The sequence below is a fragment of the Mus caroli genome, chromosome 6, assembly GCF_900094665.2.
Source record: "Mus caroli chromosome 6, CAROLI_EIJ_v1.1, whole genome shotgun sequence".
Taxonomy (NCBI): domain Eukaryota; kingdom Metazoa; phylum Chordata; class Mammalia; order Rodentia; family Muridae; genus Mus; species Mus caroli.
Genome location: NC_034575.1, coordinates 130091948 through 130111692, shown reverse-complemented (window position 1 = coordinate 130111692; position 19745 = coordinate 130091948). Strand labels below are relative to the sequence as shown.

The following is a 19745-nucleotide window of genomic DNA, read 5'->3' as shown; positions in this document are numbered from 1 at the left end:
CTGTCCTTCCTTCCTTCCTCTTTTCTTTCTTTATTTTGTTTTCGTTTTTTTTTTTTTTTTTTTTTTTTTTTTTTTTTTTTTTTTTTTTGTTTTTTTGTTTTGTTTTTTGTTTTTCTAGACAGGGTTTCTTGGTATAGCCTTGGCTGTACTGCAAATTACTTTGTAGACCAGACTGGCCTCAAACTGAGAAATCCACCTGCCTCTGCCTCCCAAGTGCTGGAATTAGAGGCAAGTACCACCACAGCCAGGCTGCTTCTTTCTTATTAGAGAATGTGTTCAAATTAATTTCATAAGCTCTCACACATATATATATATATATATATATATATATATATATATATAGTGTGTGTGTGTACATACACACACACACACACACACAATGACTTTTACTTCTTGCAACCTTAATATTTCCTGTGTATAAGAATAATTTTCATTAAGTATAGAAAAATTCTTAAATCCAGGTGCTTTAATAGTGACATATTATGTAATTGGTAAAAGTAGAAATCACAGAATAACACTTATGTTGCTGTTACAAGGTAACATGTCCTAAGAGTGAGAGTGCTTGGATTTCTGGACACATTTCATTGCAATCCTATCACTATAGGTTTTAGCACAAGACACAGATAGTAGATAAAGAGGGCAGACAGAGAGGGCAAAGTTTATAATAGAATGGCAAGTTTAATAGACTGTGGATGAGGAGAGGTATTTATAATAATATAATTTAAGGGGACATAAATAATTATAAATTACAAATAAGAATGGGGGAGGCTTCCCATAAAATTTTTACTGTGATAGTGAAATTATAATGTACAGATACTAGATATTACACACAGAATACTGGGCATTCTATTTATTTAGTCTACAGAGTTGTAAGGTAAAATGACAAGCTGAAGTGAAATGATGATCAGACTTGCTGGTTTGGCTCCATGGAGTTATAAGTAAGGTAATGGTAGAGTATTCCCTCTTTCTATCCAACTATGTCTGAGCTGTGTGGGTCTACATATAGATGGTGAGAATGAGGCTGAAGATGGATTTAAAGATAAGATAATGCAATACATCTCGATTAGTAATCTGTGTTTTATAAAACAAAGTATCTTATTTTAGGAATTATATTTTAATTATCTTGCTATGGAAATTGTAATGTACAAATTAAATTGAGTGCACATTAGCCCCTCATCTCCACTCTCTCCAGCTGTCACCTTCCTATATGACTCAGAAGCATCAGACCCTCTCCCAAGACATGCATCCCTAGGCCAGTGCACGCAACCTAGAAAGGTTGACCAAATGTTTTGGAAAGGGAAGAATCATTACTGTATTTTTTTTTTCATTACTAACCTCTTACCTGCCAAATAAATGTTTTCTTTGAGAAACTGTATATGATGGTTTCTTCTTTCCATCTAGAGGAAGGTGATTGACAGAATACTCTGAGTCTGTTGATAAAACTGTCTAAACTCTGATGCCAAGTTCCAAAAAGCACCAGGTATACCCAGGTGTGCTTTCTTGAGTACCTCTGGACACATATACCAGCTAAAAACTTGTATCTGTGTTGACTTCTAAGAATGCTTTACAGAGTTTATCAAGTGGACCACGTGCTACTTTTTAGGTAGATTCTCCTAGTAGAATCTCACTCTACCCCATTAACAGTTGTATACATGGCAAAACCCTTCTCTCATTTTAGACAAAGGTAAGATACTGTCTATCTGTATCCTTTCAGAGCCTTACACTTGGTCTTCAAAGAAAAAAATTATCTGAAATTTTGTTAAACCCATTTGAGCAACATAAACAGGCAATTCATTTGACTCCTGGTATACCAAGACTTTTTTTGACAGTTGTTCTAGTTATTCTTTGGTTTGTTTTTATCTTTGTTATAATGAAGGCATTTCATTCTCAGGGACTAAGGAACCTCTAATCACTCTCACTGTAAACCTAATCTCTACTCTTGGCCACTGTGGAGCCTGCCCTTCTATCTTAGGCTCGCTCCATCTTAAGCTTATTGTAGGGAAGAGCTGTGTTAAAATATTCTGATAGAATAACTTAAAGGAGACAAGCTTTATTTTAGATCACAGTCCAACACGCAGTCCATCAAGGCAGGAGAAATAGAGTGGCAGGAGTTTGAGCAGGTGGTCCCATCAGAGTCTCACCTGGGAAAAAAAGAGCTGAATTTAATTGCTATTCAGTTCCCTTTCTCCATGCACAGTCCAGAGTTCCCTGTCCCAGAAATGGTCCTACCCATACTTAGGATAGTTCCTCACACATCCATTGATATCAAGCTAAGCCCCACAGCCATAACCAGAAGTCTGTCTGCCAGGTCAAACTGACCATTAATACCAAATATATTCCCTGAGAAGTGTGAGAAAAATCTGTTTTAAAAATGAAGGCAGTATTTAAAGTGAGCAAAAATCTACAAAGAAGCACGAAAAAAGAGTCTTTGTAAATGTTCTCTAAACACGGGAGATGATTTTGACACATCAGTTTGCAGTCCTGGCCTTCAGCATTACTCCTTGGGTTAGGATTCACCCTCAAACACTCAAGTTCTCTTATGACTAAAAACATTCCAAAAGACCCACGACTTTAATATAGTGTCTGTCAAAGGAAAGGTTACTAAGGTCAGTATCTAAGAGAAAGAACAAGATGAGGCATTATTTCTTTACTCAGGAACCTCTTGCTATTGAAAGGACATGATAGTGTCATAGGTCAGGAACAGTTCTGTCGGGCGCCAATGGCCACTGCAACCATTGGGAGTCTTAAATATGTGTGTGGAAATGGTTGGGGAGACAGAAGAGAAACATGAAGTTCAAGGAATTATTTCACTGGAATATCTCACACATCACATGTATGCACACACATGAATAGGAGTGTGCAATTCCAATAGAATAATGAGATGGGTTAGTGGAAAGAGGTGATCATCCACAGATGCAGTAGTTCTGTTATTCATTCTGTACTTCCCATTTCATATGCTTTAGATCATAAGTGCTTTCTCACTATTCCTTGGTGCAACATACCATGTATTAGCTTAATATATCATGAAATCAATGATCGTCTGTTTTCTGATTTTTACATTTCATTTTTATGTGTATGAGTATTTGCCTGCAAGGGTGTATGTGCACTATGCCTACTCCAGTTACCTCTAGGGCCAAAGGGGATATCAGATGCCTGCGGTACTGGGGCCATGGACAGATGTGAGCTACTATGTGCTGCTGAGATCAGGACCTGAATCCTCTGCATGAGTAGCCAGTGCTCTTAACAGTTAAGCCATCTCTCCAGCCAAGTTTTCTGATTTAACTGTACTTATCCTAACACTTCAGCAATAGCATCAACATTGACCATGTTACCTGTCCAAACATTTTATAATAATATGCATTATATGTAGATATACAATAACAACTTCCCCAACACATATAGTTCAACCATTTGATTTTGTTTTTAAAAAAGTGTAACAGGTACTTGAACATAGGATTATAAACTATAGTTATTCAGACTTTTATAAATGTAAATACTCTTTCAGGTATTTACTCATAATATATGATATAGTTTATACTTCTCAATGTTTTCTTTATAGAGAGTTTCCTCTTTAATGTAGTTATAAAATAAAAGTTTTTCCATATAATTGGACTTGTTTTCTTACTTAAAACATTTTTTTTAATCTCATGATTTGGTCACTTTCAAACCATGCCTACAAATGATGCATCTTTCTCTGGTGGCCTTTATACTACCTTCAGATTATTTCTAAAGCGTCAGTAACTTCTAGGTCTCTTGATTTCCATACCATGAAGCCTAGCCCCTTCCAAATCCTGGGACTAGAAGTAATTCCTTTGCATTCAAGGCTGGCAGGTGCTGTGAAGAAGACATAATAAACTCTCAGAATATTGACGGTGTACTCCATACTACTGAAATTAAAAACGTTTTGAGGACACTCACAGGAAACGTATATTGAGATGGGCTCTAATGTGGCTCAAGATGGCCCTATATCCCCTACATACACTTCAGTGGGTTCAAACTAGAACTCTTCCGACTCAGTCTCTCGAGTATTAGAATTACAGGTAACACAGTGCCTAGTGTTTTCCCTAGAGCTCTCAAATTAATTACAGCTATCAAGATAGAGGTGCATCATATTAAAACTACAAAATAATACAGTCTATTTCATAGTGAATTAACTTTTATGATACAGGATAGCTATTAATGAAAAGAAGAGTATCACTGTTTTGTCCACTCCACCTTGACATATAAGTTTAAGATTTCACCATGGAAGATAAAGAAAGAATGTAAAAGACAGGAGGAAGAAGGGTGCTATGAAATGAAAACTTTAAATATTATACAGCTGTTGCACACAAGAGCTCACAGAAGCTGTGATGACGTACATTAGACCAGTACCATATCAAGCCAGTTCAATGACTCCATCATGGAATAAGGTGGGGGCTTGGGAGTCCTGAGGCCCCACCCTGAGCTAAGGAGCTATAAGCAGATGGCTACTGTCCCCTTTCTTTAGAAATATGGATGATTCAACTTAGTGGATTAAAAAAATACAGAATTAAAGCAGGATATCATATAGAGAAATAATGTAGGAGCCAGCTAGAGTGTCAACACTGAACATAAGTCTTCAGGCACTGAACAGATTATTGTTAAAAACAGTGTCTTTCAATGTTCTGGAAGTTTGCCAAGTAGCTAGGGTAGCTGGCCAGCGAACCCCAGGGATCTGACTCTGTCTCTCCTTAGCACTGGGATTGCAATCATGCTACCAAACCTGGCTTACTAGGCTCTGGGGATCAAATTTGGGTCTTCAGGCTTTTAAAGAATGTACTTTACAGACTAAAGTAAGTTTCCAGTTCTTTCTCTTTGTGGTCGCTCTTTCTGCCCTATTACAATTGGAATTTTCTGATACTTTAAAACATCAGGTATATTTCTTTATTAATAAAAAACTGACTAATTTTTCCTTCAGAGCACTTATTTAGCCAAACTATTTTAGCACCTGGAAGCTTAGACAAAATGCCTTGGGACTTTTCTGACATTTAAAATGTTATCTGGCAAATATGAAGCCTATTGCTGGCACAGCTCAGTAAACCTAGTAATCAAAAGGTGATGGCAGAGAGATCATAAGTTTTGAGCTAGCCTGGAATATACAGCAATTTCCAGAGAAGCCCTATTGAGAGAGAAAAAGAGAGGGGGTGGGGCAAAAAATAAACAAACAACAGAAGTGAGACATTCAGGTTCACAGGCTTTCCCAGAATTAAACTAATGAGGAGACACACATTATTTCCTTCTAAAATTTTTATTCTTAACCAGTGGATTCTTTTGCTTTTGTTTCTTTGGGGCAGTGTTTTTATCATGTGGCTCAGGCTGTCCTTGAACATATGATAGTTCCAATTCAACTTCCAGAGTACTGGAAAAACATCTGTGTGCTACTATGTCTGGCTCTCACTGGATTCTTCAGTTATCTTTGAATATCAGGAAATTTTTCTGAGAAGAGCTTGGAAACTAGCAATTTTCAAAGAAAGCCAGCAGAGGGAGTTTTAAAACAGCATGCACTGTCTTAATATGTGCTCACAGGAACGAATAACAGAGACAATTCCATGCGAAGCCTGTAACAATATATATTCATCTTACATGAGTTTAGAAAGGATACAATTACATTTATATGTAAGAAAAATCACAAGTAGAGATGAAAATCATTTCTAAGCTACAATAGGCAGAATAGTTCCATATTAATATATATATTAATATTATCAAGCAATAACAGCTGAGTGTATGATTTAGATTTTAATACAACAAGACTTTTGGTCATTTGACTGGTGGTAGACATAATTACCTGGAGAGCTTTTAAAAACAAAATATTTTAAGTAGATTTTAATGGGAGAAAATCATATACATGATTTAGAAGAGGTCACGTTAGATTAGTAACAAAAACAAACGAAGCCTCGCTTTTCCTGTACCTATCCCCATTTATTTTCTCTAGAAATAACCACTTTTAGCTTTTAGATGTTTCTGCATTAAGTTTCCTAATCATAGATTATGTTGCTTTTTATATATTGGACCTTTATTTATTTTATTTTATTATTATTATTTTTGTAGTGCTGGGTATCAAACTTAAGAGGCTCAAGAATGATAGGTCCACAAGGTAAGTCTACATGATAAATCTACAACTTAACCAAACTTCCTGTCCTCAGGAATCGATCTTAATGTACTTTGTATCTTTATACATATATCTTTTTCAACTTCCAGCCTCCCAATGTTCATAACTATTTCTTGTTAAGTAAGAACTTATATTACAGGTACAGTACTATTCACATGAGGTATGGCAGAATAATTTTTGATTATCTTATTTTTCTTGGGGTTTCTCAATACTTGCTTTAATTTCAAAACAAAATACAATTACTAATTCACCCCAGGCTTGGAAAAAACTCCAGCATACATTCACACACACCAGATATTAGCTCCTTTTCAGACACTGAGAAAATTCCATCTTTGGACATTTACTATTTAGGTCATGTGGTTTCCACCTCCATTTAGCAGTTAGAAACATGGCTGTCCATAATCAACGAAATCTCCTTTCTGTTCACAAATTACACATTTTACCCTCTCACTCCACAAAGGGCATCATCATTCCATTTAGTTTCTTGTCCCTCGACTTGTCAAATGTATTTCCGAAAAAAAAAAAAAAAAGTTTGTAACATCTGCATTTTACTCTGTAACTAAAATTAAGTATTCTCATTCTTTTTAAAGTAGAAAGCCACATTTGGTCTATTTGCATTACTACCAGGGAATATTCAATTCCTGTGAGGCAACTAGACTTTCTTTCCTTTGGAACCAAGGACTCTTTAAAAGGAACATCTTCACATAGTCCCACAATTTTTTTCAAAATCCTGCTGGCATATTTGGGGAGTAGGTTTTCCTGTAGTCTGACTTTGACCCAGATTCAATATATCCTCTTGTGGGAGGAAGAGAGATGCAATGCTTTTTAAATCACATTCTTGACATAACAGGCTTCTTATTCAATGTCTAGCTTACAGTCCAGTATTCTCAAAGATTAATTCAGAACGTAAGTTTGATGTAAATCTGTGTTCTTGAAAACCTCAGCCTTCCTTTCTCATAATGCATCTTGTGCCCTTTGTCACATCCTAAGACGTGCCAGGAATTTACAGACGAGTGGTTCCTTGGATACTTCCTTGGATCGCAACTCTGATGCTCGAACAACATCCTTGCTCTTAATTAACCCAGCTAGCTTTCCCACCTTCAAATCCCTGATAGGAGAGGCTGGGAGCGGACCGCCTGTGCGCAAGCCAGCTCTCGCGAGATTGCACGTTCTTCTCGCGCTTCTTGAAGGTGCCGCGGGGCGGCCTGGGAAGCGGCCATCTTGCGGTCCCGAGTGGCGGGCAACGCAGACAAGGCTCTAAATGTGTACCTGCAGGCGGATGTTGAGGATCACGGAGCCCGCGATGTAGAAGTACGGGAAGTTCATGCGCAGCTGCCAGGCCAACTCGAAGAAGGCGAGCAGGGTGCGGGACAGCCCCTTGCAGAAGACACCGTACGGGGTGGCGGCCGCAGGGCCCACTGCCCTGAGCGCTAGGGCGGACGGGGCGTCGGCGGGACCCATGGCGTTGTCCCACCAGGCCGAGGGTCTCCGAAGCTCCGCGCAGTTCCCGAGCCAGATGAGCCGTGGCCGGGACGAAGCGGCCACCGCTTTCGCCGCCACCGCCAGCGGCCGCCGCTCCCTCCCTGGTGGCGCGGGGCGGCGTGGGCTCCGCCTCTTCCTGTCAGCTTCCTGCTGCTGGCAGTTATGTAACTGCTAGGGACAGCGGATCTCCGTGCCGCTGTCCCTTTAAAGGGCAGAGCTCCGTGAGCTGATGTAATTTAGCCAACATTTAGTACACATTTTGCAAGGATCAAAGGTCGAGGAAAATAACTGTGTCTGCTCAATATTCATGTAACATTCACTGAGACACTAAGACACAGTGATCTGTCACCGTATGTAAGTGTATACGGGCATAGAGTCTGCATTTGTAACACACCATAACTGAAAACGTCATCGTATGAGGTTATGAGTTTACCTGTGTATTAGGACTATTTATATTGAAAGTGACAAATTAAGCAAAAAAAAAAAAAAAAAATCACGCACTTTTGGGTAGAGCATGTGTATGAACATGTATATATAGAGAGAGCTCCAGAAAGAGAGAGAGAGGCAAAGAGTTGTGTCAACACTTAATATAAACCCATTGAAAGTTAAGATTAGGATAGATTCCAGCTTTTTGCATGGAATTGGACTAGTGAAAAACCTAAGGTAGATTCTTAAGGACCAAGATACTAATTTTTATGTTCATGGTTTTTTTTTTTTTTTTGGTATCCTATAGAAATACGAGTCTCCATTATTCACATTTTATTTCTGTCATTTATGTAATGCGCTTCCAGTGTTTTTGTTTGTTTCGGTAATGCCCCAGTTTAGCCTCATTTATTTATTATGCATGTATGTTAGTTTCTGAGCAGGACTTTCAGAATACAGAATACTTTTAAATGTCATTGTTAAATTTTCTTATATCTGACACTGACTTGCGTATATGTGTTATATATTTCAAGAATCCCCATGCTCTGAGAGTGTCAACTTGAAAGGACACTTCAATTTCCCAAACTTCAAAAGACAGTCTATCCAAAAATGAACTCCACTTTGGACTGCAGGAGGATTTCTGGTTAGATAAAAGGCAGCATTCCTTTAAGAAACTGTGAACTGTGTTCCTATCTGCCTAAAGGAGCATTATTTCCCTTACCTCTGGCAAAACAGACGGTGGTTCTCTTGTTAACATATACCTTTGGCCCCTGTCTAGTCATATCAAGATCCCTTGCCTCCAGGCTTCTTCAGTCCCCACTCAGTTATGTATTCCCAAGCCCTGATGTCCATCCGCTGGCCCTTCCCTAGCTACTCTTCTGTAACCATTGTTAGTCTCACCTCGATTTCTCTATTCTCAATCCCGTTATTCTCCCCTCTCTCACAGATAGCCCTGGCCATAATTTAGTCTGTTGGCCATGTTTAGTCTACTTTTTCTCTTTGCTCTAAACACTTCCAGTTGCCGCTGGCTATTCACTTAAATCCTCAATAAAACCTTCCCGTGCCATGGAGTAGTCATGTCATCTGTTTATACATAGAGCATTTCTGTTTCTCAGCAAACTACATTTAGGGCTGGTGCAAATAACAAGACATTGTGAAAGCTGGAAAACTTGAAGAGTGCCCATTTATGCTTCTTTTCTGCTATTCCATCAATGCTAAACCAGTAGAGAAAATATTCCCCTAACCAAAGAATAGAGGGAAAAAAGAGTATTTTAGGATGAGTGACCAACTCAGAAACACAATGTACATAGTTTTTGTGCACAGGTATAATTTATTATGAAATCGGAATCCATGGAGCTGGTCAACATTGACTTAGGTCAGTAAGAGCCTGGATCTTCCACTTAAAATAACAGAATTAGTCACTCACATGCTTACACCACCTGACCTATCCCTAGCTTCCACTGGTTCTTGCCCTTGTTAATTCCCTGAAAATAACTGCCTTTTACTTTCAGGGAGTGGGGAATATAGCAGCCATGCACTAACTAGTTAAGTGGCCATAGTGAAGATTTACTCCTGTAGAAAATGATAGAGTCTTTAAAAAGATCCCAATCCCACTTTTTTTCTCAAGAGAGATTGGTATCTGATATTTTAGAGGGTTGTAGTTTGCCTTCTATCCCTTGAACTTTATCCTTGATAGCCTATTTCATACCTGCTGCCAGGTAGGTACATTTCAACAACTGATCAAATGTAGCAGATGATTAAAATCATTTCTGTAGATGATATTTCTCTTGATTTTACCCAATCTTTTGTTTCCTTAACTTTGATTCTGCCTAAAGCTTGCTTTCAAATGGTTTGTTTAGCTGGATAATCATTTGAGAATGTTTAAGGTGAGCCACAATGGTGCTGTGCAGAACCATATTCCTAATTATTTATTTAAGAATTTACTAATTAAATCCACTAGGAAAGAAATCCATTCAGATTGAAAGGGTTGGGTTCTAGTGATTGAAAACCATAGACCAGGAAAAAAAAATGAGCTGTCTGAATACCTCTGTGCTAATCATTTGAATTCAACCTTTCAGTCATGCTATATACAGAAACAGCTTGATATTTAGTGGAAATTTCTGCAGCTATTTAGTCAAATCCTTTGAAAGGAAAATGTTTTCAAGTGGATGCAAGTAATTAGATACTGTAGAAGCACTAGGCAATTTATGGGACTATACTATAAAATCAATGTTTTTTGTAATAACGTATATTTTTTGGAAAGAGTAACATCCTTCTGCCCTTTTGGTCACTTATTCATTCTGGGGATGAGCAATTTGAGTCATGCTGCACTAATGATGCAATGGAAAATTGCCTGGTACTTGGCATGACAGAAATCCTTTGTTAGCTAGCAAAAATATTGTGTAGAAAGAAATAAACCAAATAAATTTCTAAATCTACTTGTAAAAAGTTTCTAAGAGAGCAGGGTTTGGTTTTAACTTTAAAAAAAAAAAAAGAGAGACAGAGTATCAGTGTGTTGCTTACTCCTATCACCTCAAGGCCTCACCTCAGACTATTGCTACATCCAATACCAAACATTCATTGCAAGACATTTGGGGATTCATTTAATGTCCTAACCACAGCAAGGTCAAAGGGGTGTTTTTTAAAAAATAAGTGTTGAATCTTTCATTGCCTGGAGGAAAAAATGAATACCATATTTAATGTCTCGGTTTTACTATCCTAAGAGGATAATGGGAATGTATCAAACAACATTCTTACAGTAGTCTCACAGTAACTAAAAAAATAAACAGTCCAAATACCTGTAACTGCAGACAGATCAGTAGTTAGAGTGTAGCCTCACAATGGAACAGTATGGAGAAATGCAAGACAAATAATTAAGGATTATTAAGATCTGGCTCTTGTTAGCAAGATAGACTTTTAGCCAATGGGGAGGAGGAAATTAAAAAACTCACTGAGTAGAGAAGTGTTAACAATAGACATCAAAGAAAATCACAACATTTTAAGAGAATACTTTAAATGCCTAAACTCCACTGAGTTAGAAATCAAAAAGAAATTAAAGAATTTCTAGATTCATATAAAGCAAGTTGAGTCAAGAATAAACAGCATTGTAAATTGGCTAACAATGAACATGTAGATTGAAACAGTAAGTTTTCTGACAGATGGATTCATATAAAAATTACACTGAATATACAAAAAGGAAATAACAGCAAATACTTAAATTGTTTAAATTAAATACTTAAATTGTTTTATAAAAATGAACAAAAAGGGGTGGGGGGAGAAACAGAAGAAAGTATTTCAAACTTCTAAAAAGTCAGTATTGTTCTTATACCAAACCAGAGAAAGACATACCAGATAAGGAAATTGCAGAGCAATGTCTGTGATAAACATTAGGTACTAAAATACTTACAAATGAGGTTTCATATATCAAACAAATATCACCCATCAACAAATTGTGTTTATCCTAGAGGTGTAGGGATGGCTCAACATAAATAAATATAATAAATTGTATCAATGGATATAAAGACAATAAAATCAATACCTGTAGAAAGTCCTTAAACAAAACCCAACATACCTTGAGGATAAGGATTCTGGAGATAAAAGGCCTGGAGAGAAGTCCAAAGGAAGGAAGAGCAGGTTCATGCAGTAATGTGGATAAATTCTGTCAACATATACTGATCAAGAAACTCAACAAAGAAGACCATAAATATAGAAACTTGGCATAGTGAACATACCTATAACTATTAACACTTGGGAGGCTGAGGCAGGAGGATTGCCACAAGTTTGCCTTGGAAGGTTATAAAAGATATAAGAATATTTTTAACTTGTTTAAAATCAATATTACTTTTTGTAATTAGGTTTGTGAGCAACTCAAATTAGCATTTTGAAGGGGGGTGTGAAGTTTAAGTTGATGTTAATTTTTTTTCCATATTGTCATTGGTTTTTCATTTATTGAAGAAACTATTCTTTGCAATGTAATATGTTTCGTGTTTTCCTTGAAAGTGTATGATCTGTATAAATGAGTTTGTCACAATAATAATTGTTTTACCTACAAGATGTGCAGAAGTAAAGATGGAGCAGAGACTTTGGGAATAACCAATAAATGACTGCTCCAGCTTGATATCCATCCCATGTGAGAGAGTCCTCCCCTGACACTATTAATGATACCCTGTTATGCTTGTAGACATGAACCTAGCATAATTGTCTCCTTAGAGGCTTCATCCAGCAGTGGATGGAGGCACATGCAGAGACCCATAGCCAAACATCAGGTGGAGCTCGTAGAATCTTATGAAACAGTGGGGAATAGGATTGAACAAGCCATAGGAGTCAAGGTCACCAGGATAAGACCTCTAGTGTCAACTAACCTGAGCTCATGGGGTTAACAGACTGGGCCACCAAATAAAGAGAATGCCTGGGCTGCATCTAGTCTCCACCCTCCACATTTGTAGCAAATGTTCAGCTTTGTCTTCATGTGGGACTCCTAACAAATGTAGTGGGGGCTGACTCTGTCTCTGTTCCCTATTATTGGATCTCCTTCTTCCTGATTAAACTGCCTGGTTGGGCTTTTTTATTTATTGAATATTTTATTTATATTTCAAATGTTATCCCATTTCCTGCTTTCCCCTTCTGGAACCCCCTATCCCATTCTCACCCTATTCTTTTATGAGGGTACTCACCCATCTGACTTCCCATTCCTACCTCCCCACCTTAGCATTCCCCTACACTAGGGCCTCTTCTCCCACTGATGTCTAACAAGGACACACTCTCTTACATATGTGGCTGGAGCCATGGGACCCTTCATGTGTACTCTTTGATTGGTGGTTTAGTTCCTGGGAGCTCTGGGTGGTCTGGTTGGTTGATATTGTTATCCTATAGATTGCAAACCCCTTCAGGTCATTCAGTCCTTTCTCTAATTCCTCAATTGGGGACCTTATGCTCAGTCCAATGGTTGGATGCACGCATCCGCCTCTATATTTGCCAGGCTCTGAGAGAGCCTCTTGGCATCCACAAAAGTCTATTTGTTTGGTGTCTCTATATGGGATGGATCCCCAGGTGGGGCAGTCTCAGTATGGTCTTTTCTTCAGTCTCTGCTCCACACTTCGTCTCCATATTTCCTACCATGAGTATTTTACCCTTCTGAGAAGGACTGAAGCCTCCACACTTTGGTCTTCCTTCTTGAGCTTCATGTGGTCTATGAATTGTATCTTGGGTATTCTGAGCTTTTAGGCTTGTATCCACTTATCAATGAGTACATTCCATCTGTATTTTGTGACTGGGTTACCTCACTCAGGATGATATTTTCTAGTTCCATCCATTTGACTAAGAATTTCATGAATTTATTGTTTTTAATAGCTGAGTAGTAGTCCATCATGCAAATGTACCACATTTTCTGTATTCATTCCTCTGTTGAAGTACATCTATGTTTTTTTGAGCTTCCGGCTATTATAAATAAGGCAGCTATTAACATAGTGGAGCATGTGTCCTTGTTGTATATTGGAGAGATGCTCTAACTAGTTTTGATTTTTAATCACGTCATTTTTATGACTGCTCAGTTGAGTATGAAAGTGATATAACTGGGAAGATGAAAATAAAAAATGTGACAGCTTTTCATGTATGACTGTTCTCACTGTAGGCAGTTCACACTCTGTACTGCATCCCTACTTTGTGCTGTTTGATTAAACCACTTCTTATGCATAGGAAGATGGATCTCCACATAAATTGATGACATCATTTCATCATCATATTCCCCATGAATAGGCTGCAAACTGTAGCTCCTCCCATCGCTTTAAAATTGGATGCTGTTGCTTATTATTATTATTATTATTTATTATTATTATTACCAAAAGATAAGACACACCATTTCAATAATTATTCATGTTTGCCATTCATCTCCAATTAATAAGAAGCATCTTAGGAGGAGGAAATAATGTTAGTTCCATTTGCTGATTATTTGTACCAACTAAAATTGAAAACAAAATAGTTTTCAAAATATTTTTAGAGAATTAAAGAATGGATTAATATATGAATGATTATGTGAAGGTTGTTATATGAAAATAAATAAAACCCATTATGATATCTGCATAAAAACATGAAAATTTTTGGTTCTATTTTAATTTTTACATTAAAGTTTACCAAGTAGATGGCATTTGTCATAATATGTCAGTTTTAAAGAAGCATGCAAATGAGTTTAATAAAATTTCCCATATTTTCAACTGTGAATTTCAATACTATCATTTCATTTTCTTATTATTTTATATGCAAAATGCCACTTAATATTATAAAATCTAGGTAGCAAGCAGATTCCTTTATTTTTCTTTTTTTCTTTTTCTTTTTTTTATGGCTGAGATTAAACCTAGTGTCTCTTACATGACTGAAAATTATTCTTCACCTCAGCTACACCTGAGGCCTAACAGCATCCTTTCTCAATTGTAACTTTTGTTCATTTTCTGCCATAACATTTCTAAACACTTTTTTGTTTGTTTGTTTTTCAATACAGGGTTTCTCTGTGTAGCCCTGGCTATCCTGGAACTCACTCTGTAGACCAGGCTGGCCTCAAACTCAGAAATCTGCCTGCTTCTGTCTCCCCAGTGCTGGGATTAAAGGCGTGCGCCACCACTGCCCAGCTCTAAACACTTTTGAAGTGAGCATATTGTAGGGTCATAGAAGCAAAGAAAATCTACAATTCAATGAATATTTTTTTCTGCCACCATTCAGTATATTGGTGGCATTTACAAAACCAGATCTCATGCTCATAGTGTTCCATTATAGTTAAAATTGGAAGAAAAACCTTGATGATACAGAATATTCTCTTAGAATATATATATATATATATATATATATATATATATATATATTTCACATATTTTCAACTGTGAATTTCGATACTATCATTTTATTTTCTTATTATTTTATATGCAATATATATTTCACATATTTTCAACNTTTATTTTCTTATTATTTTATATGCAATATATATTTCACATATTTTCAACTGTGAATTTCGATACTATCATTTTATTTTCTTATTATTTTATATGATATATATATATATATATATATATATATATATATATATATATACACACACACACACATACATATGGACTCACACAGATATATTTCCAGAGTGGTCAATGGACTGTGCCGCTCAAAGAGTGACTCAATTTATAAATGCATGCTTTGTGTTGGGGATTGGAACCTATGCTGTGTAGCTCTGTTTTTGTCCTTTGTCTCTTAGATATGGTAACTCTTTTGTGAAGGAGTTCCTTGCATTAATTCTATAAGCGTTTGGGCTCTTCTTTTTCTACAACTCTATCAGAGACATACACAGTAATCTTGTCACTATTAACATAGTCGTTGTTTTTTTTTTTCTAAGCAAAGCAACTTGGACAACTTAGTTCAACAGTTACAGCGGCCCAGGTAGAACCTCTAAGTGCTTGATATCCAGAGTGGAAAGTGAAGAAGAGAGGTTCATGGAATCCCCATGTATACAAGCTCTGTTCTATTTCCTAAAGGCCTTTACCAGCTCTTGTAAAGCTCTTGTAATCTCAGCTCATCTAGCACATGTTCCATACAGCCCCACCCCCCAGTGTGCTTTGCATTTCTATTTGTCATCTTCCTCCTTTTTGCTATAGAGAAGGAACCATTCGAAGAGTTCTATTCTATGCCTAGGTAAGCCAGTGATTTTTTTCTTAGAAATCTTGCCCAAGATATTTCATGTACTAGCCTAATTCATCTTCCTAGTAATTTTGCCCCTAAATGTTGGGCATTTATGAGAAATCTCAGAATATTTTTGTCAAATTTTCTTTGCTCAGTGTTGCTCTAGAGGTAGGTAGCTTTAGTGTATCTTTCACATTCAATAACCCATGACTTTCTCTTCAATCTAAACATTTTTGCTGCTGTTACTTTGATTCAGAGTCTAACCAAAGAGCCCAGTTTTCTTCAGTGCTGGGCCATATATACCATTTCCTAAAGTTTTTGATGTTTTTTCCAGTTGCTTATTTTGATAGTTTCTCTTGTGTGTTATTGCTCTTTTGGCTATTATTTATATCTTAAAGAATGTTATTGCCTCTTGCAACATTTCCTGGCTTGCCTTGAGTGTGTATTTTGTTTTATATACCTTGGTGCCTACGGTAATTTTAAATAAACAGATATTGGTACAAAGTGGAGGAAAACAAATAGTACCTGAAGCTTGTACTGGGGAAGGAATGACATGCGTGAACAAAGAGAGGAGACACAGAGAATGAAGAGGATTCATTTTATGCAGATGAATTTAAGTAAGTTTATTGTCTACTTCATAACAATAGGAATGTTTCCAAACGTATTTGCATGTATGGAAAAGGTTACTCATGAGTCTTTAGAATATTTACATAACTACTGCATCAATTACAAATGAAAGCAATATTATACTATCTCCTAACAAACTATCATATTACTAAATCTTAAATGAAATATACATTAAGTTTTCAGTAAATGATAAACCTGAGTAATAGAAGTCAGAAATAAAAAGGATTATCATGGAAATAAATACACATTTATGAACTCATACATGCCTGTGTATGTGTGTACATATGACCTCATAAAAAGTAAATGTATCAATCTTGTCAGTCACAGTTATTTGAGGAAAATTATTAGGTAGCTGTTTGTTTCTAGGGAGAACATTGGAAAACAAGAATAAGAGCCTATACTGGCACCCTTTTGAAATATTTAATTAAATCCTTATATTACACAGCAGTTTAAATACTGTTGACTTTCATGTGAGCTATAACTTTATAATTTTGCTTGTCAGTAATTAAACGGTTAAAAATTAATATATAGATAGTTGAAACCATGTAATTAAATAAATTCATTTCTGTGACAGCATATGGCAATTTTGTTTCCTTCAGCATCAATTACAGAGGACTTCAGTACATCATCTGTATGGTATATAGGATCTGGATGAAACTCAGATGTGCTTCTTTTAAAAAATGTATTATTTTTGTGAAGAAAACTGTAATCCAGCCCATTAGTGATTCTTTATGTTTATGTGACATTGTATGTAAGACTTTATTAAAATTTTATGCTATGAATTCTTAAGAATCAACGAGTTGTGCTTCAGAAGACTGTTATTAACAAATATTTAGCACTGTAGTAGAAACTGGAGCATCCTCTTGAAAACAATGAATGGTGTCCTATATTACATATTATTAATTACTTTATGTGTGGAATTCATAGGGGGAAGTTTAGGCAATGCATTCATAGTTCTGGTGAACATCATGGACTGGGTAAAGAGAAGAAAGCTATCTTTTATAGACCAGATCTTCACTGCTCTGGCAATTTCCAGAATTGGTTTCCTCTGCTCAATAATTACAAGTGTATTGGTATATGAACTGAATCCAGCTTTAATAATGACTAAAAGACTGGTGAGCGAAATTAATACATCTTGGACCGTTACCAATCATTTCAGCATCTGGCTTGCTACAAGTCTCAGCGTCTTTTATTTTCTCAAAATAGGCATTTTTTCAAACGCTATTTTTCACTTAAAATGGAGAGTAAAACAAGTGGTATCTGTGACATTGCTGACATCTTTGCTTATCTTCTTTTCAAATATTTTAATCGTAAACAGATGTATTGATGTTTGGATTGACAGATATGAAGCTAATATATCCTACAGTGCTATCTTAAGTACTGCTTCTCATATTTCTAGGCTTATTATACTCACCAACACTATATTCACACTTATACCATTCACTGTATCTCTGACAATGTTTCTCCTTCTCATTTTCTCTCTATGGAGACATCTGAAGAACATGCAGGGCAATGCCACAGGTTTCAGAGACATCAGCACTGCAGCCCACATAAAGGCCCTACAAATGGTGGTCACCTTTCTGTCAATGTATACCATTTTTTTCCTGTCGATCCTTTTGCAGTTTTGTAACATTGAATTTCAGAAGAAAAATTCAGTTACTCTATTTTCCTTTACTACCGGACTTGCCTTCCCTTCAGGCCACTCATATATCCTGATTCTGGGAAACACTAAGCTTAGGCAGGCTGTTCTTTCCATGGCACGGTGGCTGAGGTGCAGGCTCAGGGATGCAGAATCCTCACATTCCTAAAACATTACTGTTGAGCATCTTCTGTATTTTAGAACATCAGTTCCTAAGTAACTAAATGTTTAAATTTTACTTTCTTTCCTTCATTCACAGCATTGTAAGTTTGCAGAATTTTTTGGTAGACTAGGAAATATCTAAACATATTACAGCATTGACATAAAATTTGGATATATCTATATTGTTCTAAAAGGATAGACTTGAATATAGAGTAAATAAATATATGAGCATAGAGTATTACAATAATGTAATTTGCTATATAGGCACAAGGCCTTTGACATTTTAAAATGATTTATGTTCATATGTAAAAACAATATATTCATGATGACATAATAACGTGAAACTATAATTGTATCCACATAATAATACTTGTGTAATCTAGAACATGTTAAGAAATGATATATGGCCTTTTACATCAGATATAAATAACCTATTCTCTGTTTCAAATACAAGATCAAATTCAAATAATTTTAATGAAATTTCTCATTTTAATCCAAGTTTTCTTTCTATAATTAATTTGGAATTGAAGAATTCTTGGAACATATTCATCATTAGGAAAAGCACTATCGTTTTAAAGTAGATTTTATATTGTGAATCGCATTTATATTTCTATCTCCATGAATACCAAATCATGACTGTAAGTATCTTCATTGAATACTACAATGAAGAGATTTATGTTCTTGTTTTACTTTCTGTAAGCATACACCTGTGTTTTTTCTCTGAGAAACAAACCATGCTGTCATAGAGTAACTTAGGACGAACTGATGTGTTAATAGCATGAACTTTTGTGTTTTGTATGTGTATTGTATTGATTGTATGGCAACATAAAATGTAAATTAAAAATGTATAAATGTAATCACCCAGGAGAACAGATTGAAACTCAGGCTAAAGAGAGGAGGTGATGTGAGCTGAAATGGTTTTATGGTTCATGTGTCCTTGCTTCAAGACTGCTGGATCTATAGCAAGGATCTTGTGAATTCTTTGGATTACTAGCTTATGTTTTATCAACATTACTCTAACATTGACTGTTAATTATTTATCCTTTACAAAGTGAGGAGTATATTTTCTGTACTTTTTCTGATTCAATTGGACGGGGCCACACATTTTATAGAAAGTAAATATATGTAATGTGTAGCCTCTTAAAGGAAGATGCTATCTTACATACATGGGGCTCATTGATATGTAAAAATTTCAGCCCATTTAAAAACATTATATGAATGACTTCTCTTAGTGAAAAAATGTTGAAGGACTGAATTGGGAAATACATAAATTGTTCAGGAACTAGGTGTTTGTTATTTTGTTAGGAATCAATAAAAAATGTGTATGCACAAATCTCAGAGAAATTAGACATTTTTAGAATCACTATACATTCATGTCACAGTCCCTCTACTGTGTTGCTGCATTACTGGTAGACCAAAGAACACAGCATTCTGCAGGCTTTTTCATCATGACTTCAAATGACTTTACATAGAACCCTTCTAGCAAATGCCTGTCTGTTAGTAGCTTCTTTTTTAAACAAATAAAGTTTTATTGAAACACAGTCAAATTCATTTGCTTAATTAGTAACTATGGCTGTTTTTATGCTGTGAAGACAGTGTTAGGCAGTTATGACACAAACAACATGGCCT

The 19745-nt window shown here is 36.1% G+C and overlaps 2 protein-coding genes across 4 annotated transcripts; one reads left to right on the top strand and one right to left on the bottom strand.

Annotated features, from left to right (window-relative positions):
- Positions 1–2030: 2030 nt before the first annotated feature.
- Positions 2031–7752, bottom strand: Smim10l1 (small integral membrane protein 10 like 1). 3 transcript variants are annotated; one of them, XM_029478375.1, is made up of 3 exons: positions 7397–7750; positions 3767–3834; positions 2031–2141 (listed from the first exon to the last, which is right to left on the bottom strand). In XM_029478375.1, the coding sequence occupies exons 1-2, from the start codon at positions 7586–7588 to the stop codon at positions 3775–3777; spliced, it is 252 nt and encodes an 83-aa protein (XP_029334235.1). In that variant the 5' UTR covers positions 7589–7750; the 3' UTR covers positions 2031–2141; positions 3767–3774. The 3 variants fall into 3 exon arrangements, with proteins under 3 accessions (XP_029334235.1, XP_021020146.1, XP_021020145.1); XM_021164487.2 differs by lacking the exon at positions 3767–3834 and having other exon boundaries at positions 7397–7752; XM_021164486.2 differs by lacking the exons at positions 2031–2141; positions 3767–3834 and adding an exon at positions 3841–5137.
- A 9435-nt stretch (positions 7753–17187) lies between these two features.
- LOC110295826 (taste receptor type 2 member 140-like) lies at positions 17188–18123 on the top strand. Its single transcript, XM_021164200.1, has one exon. The coding sequence runs from the start codon at positions 17188–17190 to the stop codon at positions 18121–18123; it is 936 nt and encodes a 311-aa protein (XP_021019859.1).
- Positions 18124–19745: the final 1622 nt, after the last annotated feature.